The sequence below is a fragment of the Ruditapes philippinarum genome, unplaced genomic scaffold (assembly GCF_026571515.1).
Source record: "Ruditapes philippinarum isolate M1 unplaced genomic scaffold, ASM2657151v2 ctg308_1_1_1_1, whole genome shotgun sequence".
Lineage (NCBI taxonomy): Eukaryota > Metazoa > Mollusca > Bivalvia > Venerida > Veneridae > Ruditapes > Ruditapes philippinarum.
The window spans coordinates 299,268-311,517 of NW_026855874.1; the positions used below are offsets into that span (position 1 = coordinate 299,268).

Here is a 12,250-nt window from a genome sequence, read left to right on the forward strand (position 1 = left end):
CTAAAAAAAGTTATGGCGGGACTGTTTAAAATGGACACAGTCGATGCCTTGGATAGTCATGGGATATCACATTCCAAAGCGAACAAAGATCCAATAGGATTTCCTTCTATTTCAAAACATGAGCAAACTAAGAAACGCATATTGATTCAACGGAATAAAACGTTTGCAGGGCGTGTCCCAGCGCCTGGTCATGAATATGACTTCCGCCGGACTCCAGATCCGGGCCGTGCAACTCCGAAGAAATGCATGAATGGTCAGTTAAGGCCATGTATACCCGCGGACACACCGGTTGATATTGAGAGACTTTGCCTCAATGAATCTCCCGTGATGTCAAGATACAGGGGAAAGGTTTGTCAGGCTTTTTTATGTGTTTATTTATACATGTTTATTCTTTATTTATAGAAATAAACGTAACAAAGGTATACACACAATATGTGCAGGTAATCTTTTTTTAGTTTTGATGAAATAATAGGGACTCCCTACTCAAAAAAAAGAAAGGTGTCCAAAAGGATGCAAGTAATGCCAGTTAAACAGTCACTGGCGAAAAATTGTTCACTCAACCTTTTGAGTCCTGGTGCCAACACGTGACCACGGAACCGCCTATGTTAGTACCAATTTACAAATGTCAAAGATGATACTGTGAAATGCAATATCGTTTGATATTGTTTTATCAAAACTTCAAAAAAAATAATTATTTTGGATATACAAAATGTAAATCTAAATGATTATAAGAGATAAAAAATGGTTTCTTGAAGTTATGTGTTTCAACTTTTGTTCCTTATTGATATTAATGAGAACATGATTTGTTGCAGTTTACATCAAAATATGCACAGGCATGTTATAGTCAACATGTTTGTCAAAATATTTTGTTGTTTTGTATTATCCCCGTACATTAGTTAGAAAAATTCTTAACACCATATCGAAAGTATATCAAACTCTGCTCATGATGTTACGAAGTCATTTTTGTTACACCAAGCTATGAGCTGCCATTAAAGCTGCATGCATGCCTCCAGATGAAGACAATCAGATCTTAGAAAATTGTACTAAGTTTGTAAATAGATAAATAAAAAATTCACAATTCAAGAAAATATTTTACATGTTATGTGCGATTAATGTCTTATTTTGCAGTATGTTTTACCATATTTCTAATACATGTCTAACGCAGTAAGGCATTATGAGCATTATTTGATGATTTACGTATTTGCAATGCGTAAATTACATTCTTTGATCACTTGACAAAATTTTACTTTGTAACACATTCTCACGAAAATTGGCATGAATCTGGAGACATATATACTGCTTTAAATGAACACATGGTTGATTGTAAACATAAAATTATTCTTTTATTAATTTTCTAACGCAGGAGAAACTGGACATAAATCGAGCACCTACCCCTATGCCGGTTGATTCGGAATTTAATAAACACGTAGAGCCTTCTGCCCCTCAACCTACAGCACGATCTGCGTGGGGTAAGTAGTATTGACATACCAATCGCGTCTTCTCGGCTCTTTCCGTCAAACTTCGGATAAAAACAACAATTTGTATTGTTTCTTTATGATAATATCAAGAAATTTTCATTCACGAAGAAGAAAAAAAGAAAGAATTTTATTGACTGTTATTATGAATAGTGATACTGTAGCCGAAATGTTCCGACCGTTAAAAATGCTCCAATAACTTACTTCCGGTCTAAATGGTTACATTGTGAACATCTGATAATAATTTACTACAGGATATACGATTGAATGTTTACGATAACATAAGTACGGGCAACGCGTCTGTCTAATGGTCATTATCTCTCACTGCTACTTCAGATGTAGTCGGTAGCTTGCGGAGAAATTAGTAATTACTGGTTAGCTATCCAAGAAAGCCGGTAAGGTGGACCGACAGCCGAGGTACGTGACCAGAACTGTGTTGAAATCGGCGTAAAACAAACAAACTGGATAGGAGAATACTGTTTCAAAGTCTTTTGGAATTGTACTAAAGAATTATCACGATCAATTTAAATACAAATCCTATTATCTAATTAGGAATGGCAGTTGTTTTTTATTAAATGCGCATAAAAATATTGAATTAAGTTACACCAATACATTTATGTTTGTCGTTGTTTGTTTTGTTTGTTTGTTTTTACATTTAATTTTTTGACAATTGTTGCTTTCTTACACTTTAAGACACTGTTTATCAAACTTGATTTATTAGTATTAGTTGACATGTATAATGGTTGCCCTAGAAGTTTGCGGAATTATGCAGAGACATTTTTTTATCACTGACAATTTTGAAACCTTTTTTGATATATCTTAAATGTAACAAATCAATTTGTCATAAATAATGACTTATATATTGATCTCCAGAGCAGCACACACCTACGTATAATAGTGCGCATTTCTCTGGAATTGTAGCCTGTTTATGATGTCGTGGAACGTCGCAAAAACAGTGCTCCGGATAAATTTAAGCACATGTAACATAAAAAACTATAAGTTACATTTTTCTATTATCAAAATAGTGTGTTTATAATTTTTAGATAAGTCTGCTAATATCGATGAAAGATCTTTATGAAATTTTAAAACTCTTTTGCCAGATCAAACGAATGCCGGCACTGCCGACGGAGGGGATTTAGAGGTTGTCTTTGACGATTTTGAACTGAAAACACCAAGATATCCCGTATTCAAGATGAAAGATCGTGCTGGTCGAAAGCTCAAACCGGCGACTCAGCAGAACACCTATGACGTCATCATGTCCGATATTGAACATGAAAATATAAACCCATCACCTACGCTAAATGCTCCATTAAATTTGACAGAAAATGTGCTCAATTATTATAACTATCATAAACCAGTAAATAAAGATAGACGTATTGCAAGATGGTTGGTGGATTGTAATGAAAAATCACAAAACCAACTACCTGCACATTTACCGGATATTAATAGTGCTAGTTCACGCAGAAACAATGGAACCGTGTCTTTTGAAGATATTTGATGGTTGAAGACGACAACATTCATATCAATAATTTCCATTGAATTGTGCTTCTTTCTCGCCAAATAACACCAGAGGTTAAATACAACGGCAACAGAAACAAGCTGTACCCATTGCCTATTAGCTCTAATTAAAGTGAATTGGTCCGTAATGGAAGGTCTGTAATGCCATAAATAATTATGTTGGTAATATTTAGTATCTTACGCGATAACAAACCAAAAAATCTTGATTTTTATATTGTTGTTCATTAGTGTGGAATACATGATCCGACATGGCCTAGCTTTGTATAGCAGATGAAAGATTGTTTTAGAATAAAATCTTATTATTTATCAAATAAATGTTCATACAAAATCAATAAGAACTCTTGTCAACATTTTATTTTTCAGTCGTAGTAGGGCCAAAGAGCAGGGCTTCTTTGACAGTATACAAATTCGATAGTAATGTACAATGAATTTGCACTCTTTTCTGGATGTTTCTCCTTCATAATTATACTGTCAAACTTTTTCCAAAGTAAAGTTCGAATTCAGAGAATAACGGAGAAGGACTAAAATTTTATAGTCCGTCTGTGGTGCCGTTATATTTCGCAACGCCGCTAAATGCCGCAATGGTAACGTTACACGACTTTCCCTTGTCGGTGGTTCTACTCGGGATCCCGTTCGTGCACGGACGGACACCAGAGGTATTCCTCCACCTTTAAAGCTGGAAATTCATTATATGACCTTACTGTGTTGGTGTGTTTTAATGTTTAAAAGCTAATAAGGATTTTGCATGTCCTAATGAGCACTTTTATCATGGTTTAAAGATGATTTCCTGAAAGTTTCATGCTTGTATCACCATTTTCACTATTTTGACATCAGATACCTTATTCCCCCCATATAAAGGAAATGAAATATTTGTGACACCAGACTCGTTTATTTATATTGCATGCTTTTGTTATTTATTATTTTTGTTGCACCAACACAGCTAGTATAAGATATTATGGCGACTTAATAGTTTTATAGTTTTACTGGTGGATGAAGACCTCAGATGACTTTCCGTGCATAATTTTTGCAACGAACAGGGACCCGAGTTACGTAATCCAACTGGATAGCTTAATTCCTCTCATTAAATAATCCAAAATCCCAGTTGGGATTTGAACCCTAGGCGGTGATGGGTTTGAAGTCAACGAACTAAACCACTCGGCCACGAACGCCCTACGGCTGCATATATTTCTTTAGTTGAAAATAACAGTATTTTCATTAGAAAAGTTATCGGTATAATACATGTATATTAAAAAATTAACATCCTGTCAAATTAACATAAACACTTACTGTTACATCACTTCAACATGATAGAACAACTTTGATCATACGGAAGTAAAACTTTATTATTGTTACACGTAACTGTATTACTGTAAATCTTTCTTTCTTTGTAGTAAAGGGGAATTCATTACGTTCTGACCAAAGCTTAGCCTTTTGATCTATAAAACCGTCCAAGCACTATTTCAACACAACACTACATTTAATGTGATTTATTTGGTTTAACTGCAAATCCGCACTCATTATTTTATTTCTTACAGATAAGCTTTTAATACTGACGATCAGAGTATGTCAGGTGTCGCCTTTCACAAGCTATAAGTTAAACTCCACAAATATCTACTTTTTAATTTCACTTGAAATTATCAAACTATATACATGTATAAATATAGAACAGCAGTCTGCTTTTTAGAAGTTCAAGTACTCCAAAAATACACATTTTTAGGAAAGTGTTTCTTTACTTTTTAGACATTGTGTTGATTTTTGCTGAAATAATATCTGGTTATTATATTTAGTTTAGTACAATTCTGAAATTTACTTGACGAGTACACAACTGTAAATCTATATTGGACGATACGCAAGCAGAGTCCAATATACGTTTTGCAGCTGTGTACGTGTCATTAATATCAGCATACTGTATACTTGAGGTACATTGCAAAGTATTTGATTTTCACCATATATTGTGACAGTTGCTCTTAGTGTTTTACAACCATGATTTCCAGTACTTATCCATTTTTATACGTGTTTCTCACCAATATCTTACATTTTAAAATATTTTTTTATTTGAATAGAATAGAATAGAATAGACATTTTTTTTTACATTTCCACATCTATTAATGCCGATGCAACAGGTATACTTTCGGTTTTTCGGATCCAGATGCTGAACTGTGCTATTGCTAGCAGAAGTTTTGGATTTCTACATGTTATCCACCTTTTGATGTCAATAAACTAAATGTTGCTTGCTATTTTCAATTAGACTTTTGATAATTTTCTATAATATAAAGGCTTCATGGTCTCAGATTTCCTTTGAAAGTTCCATTTTATTTAGCTTCGCCAATTTCCAACACGTTTGGACAACATACGCCACTCTTAATTAAATGACACATGCGTGTCACATTGAAACTTCCATGATCAGCGCCGTATTTACACATCTATCTCTTGATTCAAAACTTCACCATGTTGAATACTGCATAAGTCGGTGCTTGTGTGGGGGCGTTGTGCGTGGACGGGAGCTTGCACTGTACCGTCCATGAACAGGCTAGTTGTGTAGGGACTACGTACTTTTTCGACTTTAATTTAATAATGTTGGTAATTTTTCAAATATGACTCATGCTGTGCTTGATTTTCTTGTATCAAATAAAACTGGTGATTCTATTTTCTATTCTTTAAGGAACTCAACACTTCTCTCATTGAAGGTCTCGAACAGCCTCAAGTTAAAGAACTTCTGCTACAAAAACAACACACCTTGACAATTCTCACAGTGATTGAGATATAACACTTGTTTCCGTACTTAAGTCATGCCAATTATCTTTTACCATGAAAAATATGTATCAAACCTAAAAGCAGAACAGTCAAACCTTTGTTAAAGACAGCATTCAAACAAAGATCACCCTGTAAATAATGAACATTCTTTGACCACTCCAAAATTTATTAAATAAAACAAAGGGACATAGTAACTTCTAAATAAAATTGTGACCCTCGCGAGGCTGGTGAGATCGAGAACGACACCCCACATAACTACTTGTAGCAGCGTGTGCTTATCCCTCGGGTTAATTTAATGCACTACCATCCCCAGAATGATCTTATATCCATTTTATTATACCTAACATAAGCTAGCAGTAACAATTACATGTATAACAAAAACAGTTTAATCTAAATCACGACTAATGATAAATCAACAATTTATAAAGGCGACAGAGCAATTTAAATTGTTAGAATATAAGAAATAAAATAGAAGTTTTGGAATCCAGGCAGACCACACTGTCTACAGCACATTACATTCGTATTATCATCACCATAGACAACAACTTGATTCCCCTTCTCTGCGCACGCGCGGATCCTTCTTCCAACTTGAATGATGAAGTCTGATGGAATCGTTTACGACTGGAAAATATCAACAAAGATACTGTAAGATATTAGATGGCTAATGCAGAACCTCCAATCCGTATAGTTTCCTAATGGAGGCCATTTTTTTCATTTCTTTTTATTATTTTTGATTAACCTCCCTTATTTTTGCACAAATGTTCAGAACGTTATCTAGGTAATTATTAGTACAGATTTATATATACTTGTAAATCTGTCGTTGAAATAAGTGAAACTCATCTTTAACTGTTGAACACATAGTTGTTGTTCTTCTATATAGATGTTATAAAAAGTTTAAACTTGAATCGTCAATATTTTTCAAACAAGATGGTCACTGTTTGTTATTTTTGCAGAAGTGTCAAAAATGTAAAGTTTTAAATGACTTTTGAAACATTGTCAATTATAAATTCATTATAAATTCAACACCTTACAGTTACCTGAAAATGAAAAAAGGACAAACAAACGAAATATATTTTTTACACAAACCTCCCTCAACTAAAATATAAAACTGAAGAAAATAAATACTTTAATAGAAAAATAGCTTACGTAGTTTATTGCACGCTTCGTTATCCTCCCAAATAGAATAATCTTTTGCGATCTTTTTAAAAAGCTGATCTGAAGCGGGAAAACATAGATTTCATACTATAGTTCTAAAACAGCAAATACAGTTCGTCAATTACTATACTCTAACGAAGCAATGGTAAATCATATGTGAATTAATGGTCGAATAGGTAAATGTTTCCACAACTTGGAAATGTTAAATTGATATTACAATAGAGTTCTAAATAACTACGTTTTGTGTTTTGTAATGACGCACTAAGTTATAAGAATATATTTTTACCATGCATGGTATTTCGACAAGTCAGTTTTTATCGTCCTTTTTAAAGAAGTCCATTCAATTAAAAAGAAAACAAACAAATGAAAACAATCTTGAATTTGCTGTTTAAAGCTGCATGCCTCCAGATGAGCCAAAATATTTCAGAAAAATTAAACTTGGGAAAAGTGAAAATATTGATTTTGCAGTATAAATCACTATATTTTTACTGCATTACTAAACCAGTAAGGGCTATTATTGTTTATATTGACCTCGTTTTGGTAATTTACTTCGAATTGCAATATGTAAATTGTTTTCTTTATTCACTTCACAATATCTTATCATAAATACGTTTTTTAAATTTTTATGAAAATTAGCATGAATCTGGAAGCATGCTGCGTTATATAGCCACAACCTACTTTCACTAAAATGTTCTGAATTTTGTTGACCTTAGTCTACCGAAACCGGAAGTGATTAGTTTTTTGTCGCCAGTATAGAGCCAGGCCAGACCGTACATCCATCTTACGCTGTTTATAATTAATTGTAGCTCATTTAATATATTCTGATATTAAAAACCCTTAAACTTTGAATGGACTGTTCCAAAATCAAAGCCGAGAAAATCCATTACAGACATATAGCAGATTAAGTCATGCATTGTACAAAAAGTAAACAGATTTAAGAAAATGAGATATTACCTATATTTTCCCCGGTTTTACTTGAAGTCTCAAAGTAGTCTGTCTGTAAATCTGAAAAAGTGTTCTATAAACGTTAATAATAATGTTCTACTAGTTGATATTTTCTATAATTGTACAACATTTTACTTCTTGAGATTTAGGAAACGTGTGTTAAGATTTTGAGAATTCGTAAAAGGACCATCAATAAATTGGCTCAAGTTATTTTTATGATAGATTCTTGAGATTTTGAAAACATGCCATAGTTCACTATTTTTCATGAATAAATTTTTGATAATTTGTACACAGGTTTTCAAAGTATTGACTCAAGTCATATAAATAATTTTGCCCATTTTTTCCTTAATGAATAGTTTTTGTTGTTGTTTTTTTAGAATAGGGTTTATCAAGGTATTGGTTCAGGTTTTTTTTTAATAAATAGCTTTTTTTGAGATGCTTTTTCTGTAGAGCAATTTTATTTATGTTGCCCCATTCACCCCTATCCCCTGGTTTACAAAATTTGTATTTATGTATTATATTGTAAGTAAACAAGTGTTTCAAGACTGAATACAGGAAAATCTAAATATTCTTTTTGTACTACCATGAGCAAGTTCCTGTGCTTTTTTCTTTTCGATTTGTCGCAGTTCTGGTTTATCTTCAACCAAATCATATTTTGTTCCACAGAAATATACTTTACAGTCCTGCAAACATACAATGTTTTGTATAAGTCTAATAAAAATATAGAAAGCAGTTAAATGTGTTAAATGATAATGTCTAAAATTTATGTATTGACTTACATAGTAGAGTATCTTTTTCATACTTTTTATAAACTTATACACAATTCATACAGCGTTGTCACTTCTGGGAAAAAACCGATTTCGACATTTATGACATTACAATTTGATATGTGAGGGCAATGTGAAATAGTATTTTATGTTACGAAAATAGGGAAGCTTCTGTACTTATTTTCAGACTGAGTATTCTTAAACTAACTTATGAATATATTATGGTTAAAGGAACATTACTGTATGTCTTTACTATGTGTTAAAATGTTTTAAAATAATGGATTTAGAGCCTAACCTTTTCTTCTTGAAGAACTTCTGACACCCAAAATCTGGCAGTTTCATATGTTGACCTATCTGTCAAATCAAAGCAGACGATAGCTGCACGTGCATTTCGATAGTACATCCGGGATATTGACGCATAGCGTTCACTACCAGCTGTATCCTAGAGAAAACAATAAATAGAGGATATTCAAGTTTTTTTCCTATAAATACGGGATTTATTTTCATCGAGAGGTATGAAAATAAATATTTCATGAGTGGTGGTAGCATAAGATGAAAATTAATCATGTAATTTTAGAAAAATCTTGAATTTTCTGTTTATAATATACATTTTTCTCTATTTAGACATTACAATTTGAAAGACTTTCACTTAAATTTTGTGTATTGGATGAAAATTAGAAGAAAGTAGTTCGATAAGACAAGAGTGAAAATACGGAAAATATCATCACTTTTTGGGTAAGTGAAAAAAGGTAATATAGCGAGCCCATCTGTACTTCTGTACTTTGATTTCATAGACTGAGTCTGTCTTGTATACTAAAAAGTAAAAGGCATCCGGTTGTGGGGGGGGGGGGGGGGGGGCTTATAAGAAGTACCGACACTACGTTAACCTCGAAAGCTCATATGGAATGGTTTTCCTTCCACGATTCTATTTAGGATTGAAACAAGCGCATCATTCATTTGTGTATTTATTCTTTAGTATAATATATTAATCAATGTTCTGGCGATTTCAAAGTTTATTAAAATTTAAACAACGCATCATTCTTTCAATAATAATTACGAGAATGGATTTGTAACAATATTGATGACACATAGGAAAAGAACACTTAAACCAGACTTTAAGTGCAGAGTAGCTAAACAACCACTTGAATGTTACTGAACTGTGACATACATATGTTGTACATGTAATTAAATGTACACATAGAAGAATACTAGTAAAATGTAAAACGATCGTTTATAATATAAAATCATACAAACCCAGCAACCTAAAATGACTGAAACGTTCTGCAAAACTTCCTTCTTAGATGCAAACGATCCTGCAATTGTCTGTAATCAAAGAAATTTATTCTAATTATTGAAACATCCATAACCATTAAGAAATTAAGAAAAATCAAAAGAGAATAACTTAATAGCCTTAGTAATTTACTATGGTGATAATACGGAATATGTGATCTCCACTAAAGGGTATACGAACTATGAAGGACTAAATTATATGTGAAGAATGAAGGACTAAATGATATGTGTATAATGTGAAAAATTAAGTACTTAAGGATATGTAAACAATAAAGGAGTTAGGATATATGAACAATGAAGGACTAAAAGATATATGAACGATGAAGGACTTAATTATATGCGAAGAATGAAGGACTAAATGATATGTGTATAATGTGAAAAATTAAGTACTTAAGGATATGTAAACAATAAAGGAGTTAGGATATTTGAACAATGAAGGACTAAAAAGTATATGAACGATGAAGGACTAAAATATGTGAATAATGAAGGACTAAATGATAATGGAACATAAAAGGACTATATGACATGTGAACAATAAAGGACTGAAGGATATGTAAAGAATATAGAAAATATTTCACTAACCGCATTTGTATTCATACTAAACTGCCCGTGGAGATATCTATCTAATAAACAAGTTTTTCCTACACTTGCACTTCCAAGAAGCACTACTTTACAATCTATTGTTGCCATACTTTAAAGTTCTTCTTCCACTAATTTATTTTCCGCTGCATCGTCTTTGCTTTCATAATATCTAAATCTATTTCCTTGTTTGATACAATTGAATAACCTTTACATATTTAAATCATTACACGTAATTTCATATAAACATTCTGAATCCCGGTTTGTTAGCAAAAAAGGGAAACAAATACTGTGATTTAGTAATGTTCTAATATATACTCCACAGTTTTATCCTTTCATGCGAAACTAGATAACTTTCATTTTAATATTATCGATAAAAAACTCCTGTAACATTTTAAATGGAGTGAGAATTATCCATTCCTGCCGCTACGATTCTAGAAGTCTCTGTTTGATGAAACTGACTGATTGAATGAATAAAATCAACTTAATGTGGTTTGTACTAACCGGAATAGATAACTTATCATTTGACAATAACGTTAGCTGTATATCCGTGTTGATATTAATATAAACGAATTTTCCTTCCTTATTAGCCAGATCAGGTTATATCAAATAAGATAGTTATCTCTCAGCGTAAATAATAGCAAGAAATTTAAAGGCAATATTTTAATGTAATGGGTACTTTATTTTGTACCAATTTTTACTCTCCTGTGCATCGGTTGAATGTTTCACTTCCAGTAACGGATTATTCAATACGCTGCAAAGGGAGAGTAACATTTTTTTGTTAATCAGTTAAACATGCAGTTTATCCATTAATATTTTGACATCCATTAATATTGCTTAAAGTATATAAGTGTAAAACAAAAAAAAGTAAAAGAATAAGATAATTTTTCTTATTTTTTTTATTATTTCAATGTATTTCCTTTATACTTCGAGACAACAACCTACTGAACTTGACCTTCATTCATTAAAGACCTTGTCATTCAAGGTCATTTTTCAAAATTGTGTCTGATTTTTGCTTTAAATAGCTATAACTTTGTTATTTATGAATGGATTGCCTTCATACTTTGACCAACAACATTTAAAACAAGGCCTGCAAGAAAATCAAACTGATCTTGACCTTGACCTATAGCTTAATTTGTTTAAGGTAAAATTATTGAATTTTGCTGGATTTTTGCTATAACTGGTTATAACTTTGTTATTTATGAATGGATTGTCTTCATACTTGATCACAACAACCTTTCCGGAAAATCCTTTTAACTTGACCTTGAATTTGCAATGGTCCTGGCGTTGAATGTCATATTACTATATTTTTCACTTTCTTGCTATTAGTGGCTATAATATAACTTTGCAATGAAGAAATGGGTAGTCTTCTTAGATGGACACAATAACCATAGGAACATGACCTTCTAATGGTTTGATGAAACTTGACATTGACATTTATTTGATCATGACGTTCAAAGAAGAATTTTGAATTTGCTAGAATGATTGAAACTCTGTTATTCATCTAAGGATATCATTCAGACTTGGACAAAATAACACATGTTACTTAACCAGCAAAATGGGAAAAAACTGATATGACCTTTAAATGACATTGACCATTAAGGTCAAATCACCAATTTTGCTAAAATTGTTATAATTTTTATATTTGTTGATGGATTTGATTCATACTATGACAAACAACACTTGTAGCGAAACCAACATAATAAATTATTAAAATATTACTTTGACCTTTAAATGACATTGACCGTAAATGTCAAGTAAATGCAA

General features: G+C 32.1%; 2 protein-coding genes across 2 annotated transcripts; one reads left to right on the plus strand and one right to left on the minus strand.

Annotated features, from left to right (window-relative positions):
• On the plus strand, window positions 1-3,172 carry LOC132744686 (uncharacterized). The gene is made up of 3 exons (XM_060733448.1): window positions 1-348; window positions 1,364-1,469; window positions 2,576-3,172. Exons 1-3 carry the CDS (start codon window positions 13-15, stop codon window positions 2,971-2,973), a joined length of 840 nt encoding a protein of 279 aa, XP_060589431.1. The 5' UTR covers window positions 1-12; the 3' UTR covers window positions 2,974-3,172.
• A 2,890-nt stretch (window positions 3,173-6,062) lies between these two features.
• LOC132744697 (ras-related protein Rab-24-like) lies at window positions 6,063-11,016 on the minus strand. Its single transcript, XM_060733469.1, has 7 exons — window positions 10,487-11,016; window positions 9,869-9,937; window positions 8,910-9,056; window positions 8,431-8,530; window positions 7,857-7,907; window positions 6,894-6,962; window positions 6,063-6,368 (listed from the first exon to the last, which is right to left on the minus strand). Exons 1-7 carry the CDS (start codon window positions 10,592-10,594, stop codon window positions 6,277-6,279), a joined length of 636 nt encoding a protein of 211 aa, XP_060589452.1. The 5' UTR covers window positions 10,595-11,016; the 3' UTR covers window positions 6,063-6,276.
• Window positions 11,017-12,250: the final 1,234 nt, after the last annotated feature.